At 41.5% G+C, this 19,294-nt stretch overlaps 1 protein-coding gene across 1 annotated transcript in view; it reads right to left on the bottom strand.

The window, feature by feature from the left end:
* Positions 1 to 19,294, bottom strand: part of LOC134349885 (uncharacterized) — a 59,292-nt gene that overhangs the window by 18,562 nt on the left and 21,436 nt on the right. The window contains exons 3-7 of the mRNA XM_063054851.1: positions 15,943 to 16,212; positions 10,844 to 11,188; positions 9,052 to 9,312; positions 6,180 to 6,235; positions 4,789 to 5,098 (exon numbers count right to left, since the gene is read on the bottom strand). Coding sequence (XP_062910921.1) covers positions 4,789 to 5,098; positions 6,180 to 6,235; positions 9,052 to 9,312; positions 10,844 to 11,188; positions 15,943 to 16,212 — 1,242 coding nt within the window. The remainder of the gene's footprint in view (positions 1 to 4,788; positions 5,099 to 6,179; positions 6,236 to 9,051; positions 9,313 to 10,843; positions 11,189 to 15,942; positions 16,213 to 19,294) is intronic.

Genomic DNA, 19,294 nt, shown 5'->3' with positions numbered 1-19,294 from the left:
AATTCTGCAAATGCTGGAAATTCGAGCTACACACATCAAAGTTGCTGGTGAACGCAACAGGCCAGGCAGCATCTTTAGGAAGAGGTACAGTCGATGTTTCGGGCCGAGACGAAAGGTCTCGGCCTGAAACGTTGACTGTACCTCTTCCTAGAGATGCTGCCTGGCCTGCTGCGTTCACCAGCAAATTTGATGTTAGTTGCCTATTCTGTTGCTGGGTAATGGTGTTTCCTTGCCAGGTTGTGATGCAGCCAGTTAGAATACACTCCACTCAGCACCTGTAGACATTTGTATATATAAAATTTCTATCTATGGAAGTCTCACAGCAAAAAAAAACAATTAATTCATTAATTTACTTTATTTATTTAGTGGTACAGCATACCCTTCCAGCTGAACAAGCTGTACCCTTCAGCAATCCACTTATTTAACCCTAGCCTCATCACAGGACAATTTACAATGACCAATTCACCACCTTCTGCTTCTTCTTCTTCTGACTTTTAATGGCGATTGACAGTCCAACTCAAAAATGCATTACTGCCACCAACTGGACTGGAGTCTGGCGTAGAGAGTTAGGAGATGAAACCCCTATTGGTTCTTTATCAACTGAAAACTAAATTAACCCAAAAAGCCTTATAGATTTTAAATAATGAAAGACAATATTGTAAATTAAATTAAAGTTACTTCCATAACTTAGTAAAGTTTTAAAATGAAATCTGTCAACCCCCAAAGCTAGTAGTGCAGCCTGCATTTGCTTTTTTTTTACAATGTATGCTTCATATTGTAAAAGAATGTTTTCAACTGTTTCATAATGATGACAACACGACACATCCCGGAGTGATGTTTTCCAACAAGGTATAAGGAATAATTAAGCATAGTCTGCCCAATTCGAAGTTGAGTCAATATAATTCCTTCCCTTCTTGTCTTACCCCTTTCCCCTATCAGTCCAGCAGTTATACATATTCTGTAAAGGTGTCTTCCCTTATGCCCATTATCCCATAAGTCTTGCCATAATCCCCTAAATTCTTAGCCCCACCAACCTCTTAGCTTCTGGTTTGCTAAGCAGAAGGTCTATATCCACAGATGAACTTTTAACAGATTTTTTGGCCGAAGTATCAACCTGCTCGTTTCCCTCAACACCACTATGTGCAGGAGCCCATAAGAAGATGACATGTAGACCAATACTTTGAACATGAAATCAAGAGCTTCCAGCAGTAAATCAGACCTACTGCTAGAATGACCTGATCTAAGACTAGTCAAAACTGAAAAAGAATCTGAATCAATTATAACCTTGCAAGGACAGATTTACTCCTCCTACTGTAAACCTAAAATGATGGCAACCAGCACAGCAGTATACACTGATAATTAGTTAGTAAGAAGTTTCTTTATTGTTACCTGTAATTCAGACACAGAAATAGCCACTCAAACATTCCCCGTTAGATTATCATTTGATCAATAAAAGTGGTTAACATATTACAATAATTTTCCTTAACATACTGACTCTCAGGCATATCAGGCATATCAGGTTCCTTGGATTTCATTAAGTCATGCAACCTAAAATCAAATAAAGCCACTGGGAACAAAAATGGTGAAGTTATCAAAAAAGCTACAGTGCGACAAACTACATAATTCAGCAAACCCATATTTCTAGCACGATGAGAACCCAGCCACCAAAAACTAAAAACACCCTTCTTGTGATGTTCCCAACAGTCTTCCAACACACTTTTAACAGGGTGATCATTCCTCTGCCCCCTCAAGTTAACTCAGTATGTTAAGAACAGCTTCATCCTCTGCAACTGCAAGGTTAATTGTCCCATTTCAACCAGTAAAGCTGAAGCAGGAGATGACGTTACTGCACCACAACACAATCTTAAAGCCTGAGATTTTATTACATCCAAACATTTTAAATTTGAAGATGAAGCTGATCCGTAAGCCACACAGCCGTAATCAAGTACTGATCTAATTAAACAGACATATATATATATAGTCAACAAAGATTTTTGTGTTGCACCCCAAGAATACCCACATAGACACCTAAGGATATCTAATGCCCCTTTAACCAATTAACTTAATGACCGATATGTCTTTGGACTGTTGGAGAAAACTGGGGCACTTGGAGAAAACCTATGCTGTTCACCGGGAGAACATACAAACTCCTTACAGTCAGTATCGGAATTGAACCCCGATCCTCAGAACGCTCTGAACTGTGATAGTGTTATGCTAACTGCTACACTACCATTTAACCAAACAGACACGTTTCAATACTTAAAAGAAAGAATTTTTACCCACCCACTCCATTGTCCACTCAGAGGTCAGGTCAGATAATACAAAAGGCTTATCTATGGATCCCCAAGGAACCACAAGCTCGCTACAAAGTAATGTCAGCACATTTTGATTTCTGCTCCTGTAGCTTAAGGGAGAGAATATGTTGCAAGTCTGATGCACATGCACGTAACCACTCCCTCTCTCTCTGTGTCTGGGAGATTGCAGTGACAGACATCCCACCCTGCAAAAACTCATTTCAGGGAGGTAGCACCATCAATTTGCAGGAGACTCCAGGAACTTCCGGGAGAGGTGGGATGTCTGCAATAGAGTCGCTCCTGAGCAGCTGGCCAGCTAGTTTAAATAACGTTAGCTATGCTAATGAACGAATGACACCTGTTAAACTCACCTCAACATGTCTTTTACAGTCTTAACCCACCATGGGCAATAGAAAAGTCACTGTTGCAAACAGTGCAGCGAGCAACACTGTCATTATTTTTTGACCCCTGTTAGGCAGGGGTACACTTTAGGGTAGTCCGGGGTGACGTACGTTTTATATTTTCTTTTTTTGGAACACTCCGCCATGGCGCGTGCTCGCGCTCTCTCTCTCTCTCTCTCATGCACGCTCTCTTGTTCGCTCTCTCGTGTGCGCTCTCTCTCTCTTGTGTGCTCTCTCGCTCGCTCTCAAAAAAATTAATTTCTGGGATATTGTACATAATTTGCCGGCATCAGGGAGCCGCTATTAATGTGCGGGAGACTCCCGGAACTTCCGGGAGAGGCGAGATGTCTGCAGTGAGATACTGCGCTAAAATTATGCCCTCAAGAAAATGAATCTCAGGGTTATATATGGTGACATACATGTACATTGATAAAAAAAATACTTTGAACTTTGAGACTAGATTTTCTTTGTACTTGGCCTCTCAGTTAAGCCTATCCAGCTCACTTAAATGTACAGTTTCCCATCTTCATTGAAAAATAAGCTAAGGTTTGAACTTATTTTTCTATATTCTAATATGTTAGTGAAATATTATGTACTTAATATTTCAGTAATATGCTTCCTGTAAGTAAAATACTGGAAGTTATATTACCAACAATATAAAGTCAAGAAATTATGTCAAGATCTTATAGCTTCACATGAGCCAGAGCTCCAGCAAAAGTGGATGGAAAGTTTTATTACACAGATGTATATGCAGATTGTTCGTTGAGATGGTGGCCAAATTTAAATTGTTAAATTGAACGTCATCCATTGAAGTTATAAGTTGTGTGCAAAACATAGCTTGCTCTTCACTGTGCTGATTGCTGTAAGATTTTTGCTAAAATTAAAAGACATTCTAAAAACTGTAGTATTGATCAATTGCATTGTCTGATGTCTATTGGTTACCATAATGTAATTTAGTTGTTAGCCTCATTTAAAACCGTTCACAAAAGCATCTGGTAGATTATGAGCAATACAGCATTTTGAAGGAGAAAATCAAAATTTAACAACAAACTAGTAATTTATTTATTTGATGGGAAATGAATGAGATGATTTTTCATAAAACATTAATGGGGTTATCTCTGTGAGAAGGTCAAATCTTTTAAAATGTTCCTCTTAATGTATTAATTTCATGATTTTGTGACATTCTACTATAATCACCAGAAGAGTCCAACATTAAAACAAAATATTCCTTTTTAGAACCCAAGTCAACGTGCCTTGACTCTTAGATAGCTGGCCCATCTGAGAAGGAATGAACCTTTCTGATTTGTTGTATATATATTTATTGATTATGCCTGAAGTAAGTAAATCTCAGGGTTGTATATGGTGACATATTTGCATTTTGATAATAAATTTACTTTGAACTTTGAACATCCTTGTAAATTTTCCTGCACTCTCAGAAATTACTTTAATTTTGCATCTTCTGAAATAATTTTACCATTCTATGATGATTTATACCAACTTTACCTGTTTAAAAGTTCAAAACTCAAGGTAATTTTAATATCAATGTACATACATGTCGCCGTATACTACCTGGGGATTCATTTTCTTCTGGGTCTTCATAGTAGATAAAATAAATACAACAGACTCAAAGAAAAAAACTAAACAGAAACAAAGATTGGCAACAACCAATGTGCAAAAGAAGACAAACTCTACAAGTACAAGATGTAAATAAATAAACAGATCGATAAATAAGTAAAACTGGGAACCTGAGTTGTAGAGTCCTTGAAAGTGAGCTTATGGGTTGTGGGATCAGTTCAGTGTTGAGGTGCGTGAAGTTATTCTGGCTGGCTGAGGATCCTGACAGAGACAGTCAAGAACAAGAGTTATCAGTGAGAATCAGGGTGGTATAGGGAGTGGGGCTCCAACTGTGTCATCCAGAGACATGGTCAGCACTCTCAAGCTGCATCCTCGAGAGCTCAAACTACTTAATGACAAATGGTTCCGGTGTTGTTGCGAGCAGGGAGTTGGGGGAGCTCTGGGGTATTGGAAGTGGAAGATCACAACAAGGTGTCAGTGTTAGGTTTGGAATATTTCTTCCATTCTGATCGACTTACCTTTGACCCCAAATATTTCCCACTGTCTCAGGATGCTCCCACCGGACTGTGTCTGATTCCAGGTGAACAGTCCTGCAAGTTCAAAGATGGGTTTCCGGATTCTCAGGTTATGAGTACCCCACTCCACATGTAACCTCCGGGAAACGTTTGTTTTACTGTACTCATCTGTCCAATGCGCGGCCCACCACCGATCTTCTCTGTGAAAAGTGGCCAATCGCTTTGTGGTTTGTTGCCCTGTGTGTGGACTCCATTCCAAATCAATTGAACCATTCCCAGGATCATCTGGCCCTTTCAGTACAAAGTTTCCTTCCTGATGGAAAAAGTAAATAGAAGTTCCGTTTCCTGCAAGAAAAGTGGAGGGGGGCGGTGTGGAGAGAACATATTTTGAATTCAGATAATAACTTCTCAATCTAAATGTACAATTAGCATTATTGTAGAAGATTTATCTTCAGTAAGTATTGAACAATGTACAGAACCAGGGTGGCAGGGTTGAACATATCAAAGGAAATATCAGATAAGGAGTTTTGTAGGCTCTGGGTCTGTACTCACTGCAGTTTAGAAGAATGGGGGAGATCTCATTGCAACCTATTGAACCTTGAATGTTAAACCAATTGAAAGGTTCAAAGGTCAAAGTAAGTTTATTATCAACGTACATATATGTCACTATATATAACTCTGTGATTCATTTACTTGTGAGCATACTCAGTAAATCTATAATACAGCAAAAACCATAACAGAATCAGTAAAATAACGCACCAACCTGGGTGCTCAGCAAGTGTGCAAAAGACAGCACACTGTGCGAGAACAACAAGAATTAAAACAAATAAATAAATAATATCAAGAACTTGAGATGAAGAGTATTGAGGCCAAGGTCTTGAAGGTTATTGGTTAGTTTGGAGGCAATAAAGTGGATGTGGAAAGGATGTTTCCTATAGTGGGGGAATCTAGGACCAGGGGGCACACCGTCAGAACTGAGGGTTGTCCATTTATAACAGAGAAGAGAAAACATTTCTGTAGCCAGATGGTGGTGAATATATAGAATTCATTGCTACAGATGGCTGTGCAGGCCACATCATTTGGTATAATTAAGGTGGACATTGATTTTTTTTTATTAATCAGGGCATCAAACGTTATGGGGAGAAGGCAGGAGAAGGGGGTTGAGAGGAATAATAAATCAGCCATGGTGGAATGGCAGAGCAGACTCGATGGGCTACATGGCCAAATTCTGCTCCTATGCCTTATGTTCGTATGACATACTATCCAGCTGGAAGAGGAACAGTCCTTTTCTCATCAAGACTCTGATTATGTGCTGGAATTTCTCAGATCCCAAACATACGCACAATAATGTTCTATTTATTTCTCTCATTTACTGGGGCAAACAACAACGTTACCTGTGTGAAACAATGCATATAAAGATTCAAAGATAATGGCTGCTTGATCTTGCTTTCTGCATTAATAGATCAGAAGATCACCAATCATAAAGCAGTGAGGACCAAGCCAGTTCAAAGGTCAGAATTCCATGTGAACAGACTCTGGAGGTTAGAGGCTGAAGGCATTCTGTTCTGGGTTTGGAGGACTGTGTACCTGTTTAGGGAGGAGCAGGACTTGTTTTACTGTTGTTGTTTCGTGTTTATTACATTCTGTGAAGATCTACCGTGCATTGTGGGTACGCTATGTTGGCACCAGAATGTGCGGCAAAAATTGTGGGCTGCTCCATGCAGATGGGTGTGTTGGTTGTTAACACAAACAGTGCATTTGATATACAGTGATAAATAAATGTGAATTTGAATCTGATTTCAAGGGTTACAGCAAACTCTGAAGAGACAATGAGAGGTGGCTGAGTTTATCAGGGCAGGAGAACTACAATTTAGATCCCTGAATTGTCTCTGATTAATTTGAGGGTAAATTCTGCAGGTGTTGTGACATGGTTTTATGAGTGTATTTCCAAAATTCTCCAAAAGACACTGCCAGAAGCTTCCAGAACAAAGCCAGTAGCTTAATCAACACCTGATCCAACATGTTGAGTATTTTCTCCCTTTTCTGAGCAGAATTTAGCCAAGTGCAGCAACTAAGGGGCATAATGAAAAGAACAGTTTAAAAAGTGAGGTCAATGAGAGTCAAAATGATGTTGCTCCTGTGTGTGGAACAGCTGAAGTTGTTCTGAGGTTTGGAAGCCAGTACATCAGCCCCAGGACAGCAGCTCAGGAATTCCTCAGGGCAGTATCCCAGACCCAACCATCTCCAACTGCCTTAGCAATGACCATCCGAAGGCCAGACACAGAGATTTCTGCTGAAGCTTGTGCAGGTCATATCCAGCGATAGCTGCAGAGAATAGAATAGTCCATGTGTGCATGTAGCATGGGATGGCTGATATTGAAGCATGGCCAGTTTAGTAGCGAGTGATATCCTTGCCAAATAATTTTATAGACAAAGGTCAAGTCCAACAATTTATTTAACTACTTGCCCTTTATAATCAATGTCTCCTGTAACACAGAGTACTTCACCATCAACAACAAAATGTCACTCCTGACTAACTTTAACTTGACTGGCCAGATGAATACTGTATTATGAGAGCAGGCTAGAGACTACATCTTAGAACATATGGTAGAAAATAGAACAGTACAGCCATGATGTGCTGACCTAGACATACATATTCCAAGATCAATCAAATTCTTCACTCCTACTCAGTCCATAATTCTCCAATTTGCTTACATCCATGTGCTGATCTAGGACTCCTAATTGTAATTGCCTCTATTACCACCCTGGCAGTATGTTCCAGGCACCCACTCTGTGTGAAATATATTTCCCTGCCATCTCCCCTAAACTTTCCTCCACACACCTTAAACATATTGTTTGACAAGAAGCTCACTTCCTGATTCCTTATTTGATTCTAGAGGGAAAAATTTTAATTTAGCTGGATTAGTGTGCCTCCTACAAGATTCAAGTGGCCTGTCAGCGTCCAGTATGAGGAAAGTTGATTCACAACCCTGGCCCTTTGCTCCATTCATTCTGCTGTGCTGTGTCAGAGGTTTACGATTGACACAGCTTCTACTTCCCAAGCCTCCTCAGCCTCTATCACGTAGATGCACGGAGTCATTGGCCCTTGGAAATGCTGCACCTTGTAAATTCTCTCCAAGTCACACTCATTTTAACCTAGAAGCACTTTGCCTGCCTTTTGATGCTGACAAAATCTGCGAGAACTCCACCAGTGCCCAGTGCTGGTGGAGTTCCATTCTAATTTGTTAAGTGAAATGTTTCGGGTCGACGCCCTTCATCTGGACTGGCAGCATTGCAGACTTGTGTAGAGATCCAGGTGAAGGGCCTCGATCCAAAATGTTGACTGTTTTTTCCCCTCCATAGATGCTTCCTGACCTGCAGAGCTCCCCCAGTACTTTGTACGTTGCTCTATAACACGTCTGCAGTCTCCTGTGTCTTCCATCGTCATTTGAATTGGAGTGGTTCAAGAAGTCAGCATCTTCACAGTGAAAATTAGCAATGAGCACTAAATACTAGCTTTATAAGTGACACAATTAGCCCTGAAGTAAGTACAATATAATTCTAAGCATTGATCATCGATGTGGGGCTTCCAGCATAGAATCTACAGGAGGGAGTACAGGAATATTTAGAAGTTTCTAATTAGTAGTCCAATCACTAGAGTCAAGTATGATTTTCTTCTGGGAGATATTCTCTTAATGGAGAATTCCCCTGCATGTCTTTGTTTAATGTGTGGAGGCTGGTGCTCTTGCAGCCACCACACAGACCTTGACATTTCAAGGTCAGGGTGCAGTGTCGTGGCAAGCAAGACCCTTCACTACTGCAACCCTTCTCCACCTTCACTGTCATTGTGACGTGTCATCATCTTCCATTAAATCCACCACTGAGGTTTTCGATCACTCTTTGTTTGGAACCTCCCCATTGACCTTATCACCAGGGTCAAGCTAAGCTCCAGATGGCATCATTCATGGGATCTCAGGAACTCACAAGCTGCTCCACAATGGAGGTGATCCTTGGATAAGAATTCTAGGCACAGTTTGAGTAATGACAATTCTCAAGTCACAACCAAGGTATTTGAGATATAGAATAGAAATTCACTGTCATGGAACTTATGGGGGAAACACAAAATGTGAAAGAAGCAACAAACGTTGTCAATTTTTGTCTATAATTCACATTACAGAAAATTGTGATTCAGGTAGCTCACCAGGAACATAATCCCTCTATAACGTGGGACTGTACCGTATAAAAAGCAAACACCACATCACTTACCGCTGGGGTCCAAGTAGAAAGGGAGTAAAAGCTGGGGCCTGCCTTGATGGAATAAACCGCACTTCCAATTCCATCTGTCTCGATCAAATTTCTTAATCATCAAACTCATAGATTTCTCTTCCCCATTCAGTGTCTTTTCTCGAACAGGTTTGCCATGACCGTTGATCCATAACAATCTCACTGATTCGGTGACCTTCGACACAGAGCAGGTCAAGATAATGGTGTCTCCCTCAGTCACTGAATCAGATGGTTCAGCTGTGACTGTGGACACAAGAACATAATTAAGGTTTTGAATAACATCGCTGACATTCTGTCTCAGAAGTCAACAGGTGTAGCATTGTGATTTAAAAAATGGCAATTTTGGAAGTTAATGGCTGTCAGTAACAGAAATCATTGTAGTACAAGAAACTTATGTGTTCCAATACTGCTGTTCTGTTGCCCAGAGTGAACAAATTATATTGTTTTTTAAATTATAAGCTGCAGATGATGGAAATCTGAAATAAAATAGAGAAAATGTCAACAACACCAAGCAGATTAAACAACATCAGTAGAAAGTGGAGCAAAAATAACCTTTCAACCCTGAGACCCTTTGACAACATTAACCCTTTTTCTCTTTCCACAGATACTGACTGAACTATTGAGTGTTTCCAGCAATTTCTGTTTTGGAGCAGGTTACATCGATAGCTGTGCAATTCCTGGTTAAAATCTTGTACAAAATTGCTGTTCACAAGACAGACACTGTTTACTTCTGTTAAAGCACAGGTCTCAGTAACACTGAAGGCTGCAGAGGAGTCTTATGAAAAGTGCCAGATACATTTCCCTTGCACTCATAGGCAGCTCAATAAACTGCAAGAAAACTGTCCAAAACGTGCTACCTCCAGATGACCTTTGGAGGTCCTCCCGGAAATAAAGAGGCCAAATGACATCTTGCAAAAGGACATGTGTCTGCAGTTCATCGAGTCAAAAGTAAGCGGCAAAACACGATTAAAGGTTGACTAGAGGTCTGGATTGGAACCTAATGGTCAATCAGAGATCCAGAGTAAAACCTGAAGGACCGTCAGAAGTCCAGTTGAGGCCCAATGGCCAGAGTCACAAGTCCATTAGGGAAGTCGGGGCTCAGTGTCTGTAAATCCATGAGTTCACTGGAGACTTGAAACTGAAGACAGGCTGTCCTAGGGTTAAAGGACTCTGTGTGCGTGTGTGTGTGTGTGTGTGTGTGTGTGTGTGTGTGTGTGTATGTGTGTGTGTGAGAGAGAGAGAACGGGTGTGAGTAACAGGCTTGTTTCACTGTTGTTGTTTTGATGCTTGGTATGTTCTGTTTTACTGTGTTCTGTGTTGTTCTGTTGAGCATTGCGGTGCTGGCATGGGTGGCAACACTTGTAGGTTACCCACAGCATCCTTGGTGTGGTGATTGTTAATGCAAATGGCGTATTTCACTGTATGGCTTGATGTCCACTTCCTGAGCTCAGAGCTGTGAGGAAACATCCTTCTAGAGCTACACATTTGTTCAGTATTAGTCCTGAAACAGGGACAATTACATGAGGGAGCTGGCAGCATTAGTCCTGCCGAAGGGTTTCAGCCCGAAACATCGACTGTACTCTTTTCCATGGATGCTACCTGGCTTGCTGAGTTCCTCCAGCATTTTGTGCGTGCTGCTAGGATTTCCAGCATCTGCAGATTTTTATCTTGTTTGTGATTGAATTCTGTGACCTTTTTTTTTAAAAGAGTGTTGCTAAAACTTTTTAATGCCAGGAAGTTATTGTATATTAATGACTGAGCGTCGCTCTCCTACCTTTCACTGTGATTAGTTCAATGGTCACAATGAGAACGGAATCCATGTAGCACTTGTAAACTCCCGCATCTTCAGACAGCACTGGGACAATACGTGCACTGAAATCATTGCCATTAAATTTCAGCACTGTGGTCACCATTCGATTCCTGAAGTAAGTCGTGTCAGCTTGGACTGACTGTGATCTTGAGGCAGTCACTACTTCTCTGTTCTGGATTTGGTGAAGATGTGCATTCCAAATCCACCTAGCACTATCACAGGAGGAATAAGATCTCTGGAAACAGATCAGGTAGAGTTCACTCTGACCTGTGCCTGAACGATATATGGTTTTTTGGCTTTGATATAATTCTGCAATGGACATGGAGAATACTACGTTAGAACATATTTCAATGATTTCTCAGATAAAGAGAAAATAGCAGTAAATTATTGATCACCGATTTCTGAAAACTTTATGTTTTGGTCTTCAGATTTATATTGATCAATTTATAGTTCATAAGACATAGGAGCAGAATTAGGCCATTCAACCCATTGATTTGCTCTGCCATTCCATTATGGCTAATTAAATATCCCTCTCAACTCCATTCTGCTGCCTTCTCCCCGCAAAGTTTGATATCCTTATTAAACAAGAACCTCTCAACCTCTACTTTAAATATACCCAAAGACTTGGCTTCCACAGTTGTCTGTGGCGAGGAACTCCACCGATTCACCACCCTCTGGCTGAAGAAATTCCCCCATATCTCTCTTTGGAAGGGATGACTTTGTATTATCTTGTGTTCTGAGGAACTTGAAAACTATACAGTCCTGAGGTCAAAAGAGAGAAGTTCCCAGAGAAATGTTTTTGTAGAATCTTTTCTCAATAAAGTTTGATTATTTTGTGCAGTGATGTCATAGGCTTGGTAATTTGAGCCTTCTTTGAAAAAAATTTTTTCCTCCAGAGCTCACCTCACTGTGTAAATGGGCAGTCCCGCAGGTTTCCGTCAAACAATATCACTGTTTGAGTTGGAGTTACCTCATGGGTTTTATCATTGTGAATGGCTATTTCTTTGTTCAATGATCTCCACTACCCATACTTCCCACTGCCTTGATAAACAGCATAGTCAAAGACCCCTCCCTACCCTGACTATGCTCTCTTCTCCCCCCTTCCATCAGGCAGGGGTATAAAAGATTTAAAGCACATTTCACCAGGCTCAAGTACAACAACAACAACTAAGTACCTTATTATCGGGGGGGGGCAGGGAGGGAGGGAGTGGGGGAGAGGAAAGGGCGGGAGGGGAAGGTGGAGGGGGGGGGGAGGGGAGGGGAGAGGGAGAGATAATGGTTACTCTGGATCTGATGCAGCATAAAAATATAATAAGCATATAGATAACACAATAAATATAAATATAAAAACAATTGCATAAAATAATATACAAGTAGCTGTTATATACTTGGACTGATCATATATACAGTACTGTGCAAAAGTCTTAGGCACATATGTATGGCTAGGGAGCTGAAGAGTTTTGCACAGTACTGCAGTAATTTTATGTATTGCACTGTACTGCTACTGCAAATAATACAAATTTCATGATATATGTGAGTGATGATAAACCTGATTCTGATATGGGTCTCCATTGTTTACTGAAAGTGGGAAGGGAACAGGGAGAGGGGAGTCATGGTTGGAAAAAGGGAGGAAGCAGGAAGCACCAGAGGGACATTCTGTGATGGTCAATAAACCAATTGCTTGGGATCAAGTGACCTTGCCTGGTGTCTCAGAGTCATGTGTGTCTGAACCTGCACCAGCATCCCCTCACCTCCCCACTCCTGGCATCCCTTCTCCTTCTCTGCCACCTGTCCCACACCCCTCCTGCAGCATTCTACCCTCGCCATTCTCAACATCCTTTCCTCCTGGCTCCACATTGACACATATAGTACTGTGCAAAATTCTTAGGCACTCTGGCCATATACAATATATGTGTCGATGACCTTTGCACAGTATTGTACATAAAGTGATGCTTGGTGATATGTATGCAGGGGTGGTGAGGTGGGATAATGAATGTTTTTGAGTGGCATGGATGTTGCATAGCCTCTTCCCTTATGGAGGTGGGAAACAGTCCATGAAGGTTGGTGACATCCTTCATATTTCTGGTGTTTTCCTGGAACCATTCTGTATATATGTCTTGACGGCAGGAAGGCCAGTGCCAGTGACGTGACTAGCCCATGACAATACTGCTGGCGAAAAGGAGATCCTTCTGCAAATCCTCCAAGTGCAGAAGTCTATGGATGACAGAACTTTGTGCTCATTCAGGTACTTTTTAATGAGATGACAGTCTCTGCCTTCACTACCTTCATATAGTGAGCTCCACGTGCTCATCGCTCTGTGTATAAAGAAAAGCTTTCCCCAAATCTCTTCTAATCCTCCCACCAATCCCCTCAGATCTGTTGCCAAGTTATTTCGGTCTCTGCTGAAAGTAAGGGATTCTCCCTGTCTGGATCTCTAATGGTTTTGAACACCTCAACTAAATATCACCTCAACTTCCTTTACTTCAGGAACCGACCATAGATCATGTTTTCATTTCCCCAGTTGGCCAATATATGCGTACATTCCCTCTCCTGTCAGGTGCAACTGCTTCCTTCCTGTTGTCAGCTCACCAGAACTGTATAGTTGTGCCTCAGCCGTGTTTCATACATGACTTGTGTGCTCTTACAGGCCTTTTCTCAACTAATAAAGCCATGTATTCAATTTGCCTCAAGAAGTATCTTGTCTGCTTACCCTGATACCTCCGGATGTCTGAGCATATGAACCCCACAATCCCTCTGTTCCTCAGCACAGTAACTCACCATTAATCATGCACCCTCAGCCTTGCCTGAAGGCAAGACAGCGGCTATACTTTATTCGGAGTTCGAAGAGATTTGGCATGTCAACTAATACACTCAAAAGCTTCTGTAGTTGTACTGTGGGGAGCATTCTGACAGGCTGCATCACTGTCTGGTATGGAGGAGCTACTGCACAGGGCCAAAAGAAGCTGCAGAAGGTTGTAAATCTAGTCAGCTCCATCTTGGGTACTAGCCTACAAAGTACCCAGGACACCTTTAAAGAGCGGTGTCTCAGAAAGGCAGCGTCCATCATTAAGGACCTCCAGCACCCAGAGCATGCCCTTTTTTCACTGTTACCATCAGGTAGGAGATACAGCAGCCTGAAGGCACACACTCAGCGATTCAGGTACAGCTTCTTCCCCTTTGCCATCTGATTCCCAAATGGAAATTGAATCTTTGGACACTACCTCACTTTTTTTTAATATACAGTATTTCTGTTTTTGCACGATTTTTAAAAAATCTATTCAATATGTGTAATTGATTTAGCATGATTTTTTAAAAATCTATTCAATATATGTAATTGATTTACTTGTTGATTTATAATTATTTTTTTCTCTGCTAGATTATGTATCGCATTGAACTGCTGCTGCTACTAAGCTAACAAATTTCACAACACATGCCAGCGATAATAAACCTGATTGTGATTCTGGTTCCGACCTCTGGAATGAGCTTCACTTGCCATGATTATCACACCTGCCCAGTCCAATGATAAATTCCTGCAGCATTACAATTTGCTCTCTCGCAATTAACCTTGGTAATAATTTTGAAATCATCAGCAAATTTCTCATCATAGCCCCTAGCTTTAAGTCAGGACCATCTGGCTAGAAGCAATGAGCCTGTTGCTGGGTCCAGTAGAATGCACTGTAACTGTGGTCAGTCGCTAGGGTGTCTGGTGAGCCAACTTTGACCTGAGTGGACCTCCCTCATCAGTCAGCATTGTAGAGTTATACAGCCATAGAGCACTACAGCCCAAAAGCAGGCCACTTGGCCCATTTAGTCCAGGGTGACCTGTTTTCCTGCTTAGTCCCATGTACCCACACCAGGACCATACCCCTTACCATCAGACCATATTGCATAGGAGCAAAATTAGGCAATTCAGCCCGATGAATCTGCTCCACCATTCCTTCATGCCTAATTTATTATCCCTCTTTACCCCATTCTCCTACCTTTTTCCTGTAACTTTCTGATCAAGAACCCACTGCATCAACCTTTGCTTTAACTACACCCAATAACTTGGCCTGGCAATAAATTTCACAGATTAACCACTCTCCTGCCAAAGAAATTCATCCGTATCTCTCATCCATGTGCCTACCCACACTTCTCTTAAACGTTGCAATTGAACCCGCATCCAGCACCTCCACTGGCAGCATGTTCCTGACTTGCACCACTCTCTGAGCGAAGAAGTTTCCCCTCAGATTACCTTTAAAATTTTCATCGTTCAGCCAAAACCTATGACCTCTAGTTCTATTCACACCCAGCCTGAAGGGAAAAAGCCAGAATGTATTTACCCTATCAATACCCCTCAAAAGATAATCTTTTCCCAAAAATCCAGGGAATGAAGTCCTAACATATTCAAACACACCCTATAACTCAGGTAGGACTGCCCTGCTCCTAGCACTATGACAAGTACCATTAGAGCTGCGACAGGTGGCCGAGAAGAGTGCCCGGGGCAGGGTGTGGTACGGGTGCAGACACACCAAGCCCTGAGACACCAACAAGATCATTTGATTCTAAACAACTGTTTGTTTGATCATCGCAGAAAGTCTCTCTGGTGCTTCCTGCTCTGTCCCCTTTTCCCAACCATGATTTCCCTCTCTCTGCCCCATTTCCACTCTCAGATCACATCGGAGACCCATATCAGAATCAGATTTATCATCACCCACACATGTTCTGAAATTTGTTTTTTTTTTGTAGCAGCGATATATAAAATTATGAGAAATCTGGACTGAAATCATGTTATTTCCAGTCCTGGCCCAGGTATTATTGCCATTCACTACTGTAGTACTTTGTTAGCTAATATGATTCCTGTGCTCCAATCACGCAGTGACATAACTCCCGGGAATTAGGGCACAGCATTCATTGGATAAAATTCAGAATCTGCCCTTTCAAATGGTTTTGACCACACTTCGCTAGCCAAGATATCACCTCCCCACTTTATGTACCCTTCAGGCAGAGAGTCAGGTTTTGCCTGACTATGATGACACCTTAACATGCCTCTTCAGTATCTAACAGTAAGCATTGACACTTACCATCTTTCACAGTAAAATATACTTTGCTTGTGAGAACAATGTTTTCCTTTTCCCACACTTGACACTCGTACAACTCGCCATCCTCCACTGTAACGTGTCGGACCATCAGATAGATGGTGTTATTCAGGCGGATCTGATCAGTGTTTCTCCTGTTCTGTTGGGATGTGCCCACTGGTTTCCAGTGGAGACTGACGGTATCTGGGCGTCTGGAGATGGTACAGCTGAGGGTGACGTCACTGCCCACCACAGGCCGCTCTGGGCTTACCTCAACTGTGAGAAACAGACCAGTGAGATTCAGAGCGAGTGGTGATGTGCACAGACCAATTATTGGGTACAAACTGAACTCATAAGGTCACCATTATCTGCATACATATCTTCTGCAAAGGGAGTCAGGCCAAATTGGATGAGAGCACCTAATGCAGAGCGTAATACAGTAGGCCTGAAAATTCTTCATCGTGCTCTACCATGGTCAGAATGGAAGAACTGGACAATGGCCTTCTCTGTAAAGGTAACACTATGTTCTGCAACCTGATATTACTTTACCCTTCATACTGCCTCGATGCTCTGATGTGATGAAATTATCTGTAGGGATGGCATGTAAACATAGTTTTCACATGGGACAATGATAGACCAATTACCAATTAAGTCTATGTCCTTTGGTCTTAGACTCTTCTGCCATGGGAAATGATTCCTACTAAATACCCTGTCTATGCCTCTCATAATTTTATGTACCTCTGTCAGGTCCCATCTGGTTCTCAGCATCCTTTGCACCAAGGGAAACGAATTAACCCCATGACTGAAATATCCTTTCTTAAGCATAATCTGTGTTACAAACTTCATGGATGTCTTGTGACTGTCTTATGAGGATGATTAATGGTCTTGAGGAGGTCACATGATGTAATTTTTCCACCAGTGAGGTCACATGATGACCTGTTCTCAACAGGTTTATAAAAAGAGACCCCTGATGTGACGCAGTTAGGTTTTCAGTTTAGTTTTGTGTTGGATGCTCTGTTTTTGCTGCGTCTTCAGCTGATGACGCAGTTTTGTTTTAAAGTGGAGTTCTACTTTCTATTATAAGTAGTATTGGAGAGTGAAGACCTTACCACAATTCAGGACTTTGCCGAGTCGAGTAAAGTTGGTGTCGTTCGGCAGTTTCGTAAAGCATCGACCTTATTGATTCTTCGGTCAAGAGATAGAGACCTGCATCTGAGACAACTCCTGCCAAAAGAGCAAGGAAGTTCGTGCAAGGGTCGCTTGCCAGGAAATAGGTCAGTTCCTTTTAAGCCGTTTATTTCCGTCGTCCTGAATCCTGCGGACAAGGCAGGCTCCTGCTGGGATCAGCAGTAATGACACGTCTTCAAGGAATTCTTTACTTCAGGAAAGTCTCTCCTAATTGACTGCATAAATCTCTTGGACTTTCGAATTTGCCGTTCTAAGAACTATTTTCGAATTTACCACTTTAAGAACTGTTTTCGCATTTACCCTTTTAAGAACTATTCCAGAGTTGCCTTATAGCAGTAAACTTCCTGTTAAGCTGGTCGTTTAAATACATTTCGCTGTTTTTGAGCAAAGTTTAATAAATGTTTGTTTGTTTTTATAAAACCTGACTCAATTCTATATTCATTGTTGCCGGCCACATGACAGCTGGATGAATCTTCTCAGGGTCCTTCCTTTAGTGTAGTGACCAGATATTGCACACCATATTCTAGCAGTGGCCTAACTTACAGCATTGTGCCGGAAGTCTTAGGCAATATATATAGCTGGTGTTAGGCAATATATATAGCTGGTGTTCCTAAGACTTTTGCATGGTACTGTAGTGATTTTATATATTGCACACTACTGCTGCTGCAAAAAATAACAAATTTCATGATACGTGGGTAGCATGAGTGCAGAATCACCCAGCCCTGAAACACCAGGCAAGGTCATTTGCTTCCAAATAATTGGTTTATTGATCATTACAGAATGTCTCTCTGGTGCTTCCTTCTCCTTCCTCTCTCTATTCCCCTTTTCCCAGCCATGATTCCTCTCTCCCTGCCCTCTTCCCACACTCTGTCCACAATAGAGACCCATATCAGAAGCAGGTTTATCATCACTCACATATATCATGAAATTTGATTTTGTTTATGGTAGCAGTATAGTGCAATACATTAAATTGCTACAGCACTGTGCAGAAGTCTTAGGCACATTTATGTAGCTAGGGTGCCTAAGACATTTGTAGAGTCCTTTAGTAATTTTATATATTACATCTACTGCTACCGTGGAAAATAAATTCCTGACATATATGAATGATGATAAACCTGGTTCTGATGTAGATCTTGATTATGGACAAAATGTGGGAAAGGGGCAGAGAGAGGGGAATCATGGTTGGGAAAAGGAGATTGGAGAGGGGAGAGAGCGCGAAGCACCAGAGAGGCATTCTGTAATGATCAATATACCAATTGTTTGGAATCAAATTACCTTGTCTGGGACCTCAGGGCTTAGTTCATCTTCAAACGTGCTACCACCCCACCCTTGGCATTTCTTCTCTGACAACTGTCCCACACCCCTCCCACGGTGCTCCACCCTCACCATTCTCAACACCCTTTGCTCCCACCAGATTTACAAATTCCCTCTCTGCTCCACATTGACAAATACAGTACTGTGTAAAAGTCTTAGGCGCTCTAGCTATATATATGTGCTTAAAACTTTTGTATAGTACCCCATATACTTTCTTCCCATCACCTTAAATTTAAGGACCCTCCTATCAGCCACTTCCACCCTGAGAAAAAGTCTCTGCTCATCCACTTGATCTATGCCTCTTATTATATTGTACACTTCTGTCAAGTCACCTTTGGTGTAGTTTGGATCCCCACCACAGGAGCCAGTACACACAACATTATATGTGGTTAACTCACAATCAGACTATAGTTTGAATCTAAAAAATAGAACTCTGGTAAAATCCAAGAGGTCAAGTAGCGTCTGTGGGGGAGAAAGTTTATGTTGATATCTTGGGATGAGATTCAGCCACATGATTGAGTGGGAAAAGGAAGAGGAAAGATTGCCAGTATATAGCATTATGAAATTGGAATTGGTTTAATATTGTTACATATACCAAGATACAGTGAAAAAGCTTTTGTTTGCATCCATGTAGACAAATGATTCTATACATGAATACATCGTTGTAGTAAAAAGGGAAAACAGAAAGCAGATATAATGCGAACACGAGGAAATCTGCAGATGCTGGAATTTCAAGCAGCACACATAAAAGTTGCTGGTGAATGCAGCAGGCCAGGCAGCATCTATTGGAGAGGTACAGTCGACGTTTCGGGCCGGGATCCTTCGTCAGGACTAACTGAAAGAAGAGCTAGTAAGA

Source organism: Mobula hypostoma, chromosome 7 (genome assembly GCF_963921235.1).
Source record: "Mobula hypostoma chromosome 7, sMobHyp1.1, whole genome shotgun sequence".
In the NCBI taxonomy this organism is placed as follows: domain Eukaryota; kingdom Metazoa; phylum Chordata; class Chondrichthyes; order Myliobatiformes; family Myliobatidae; genus Mobula; species Mobula hypostoma.
This window is presented reverse-complemented; position numbering and strand designations above follow the sequence as displayed.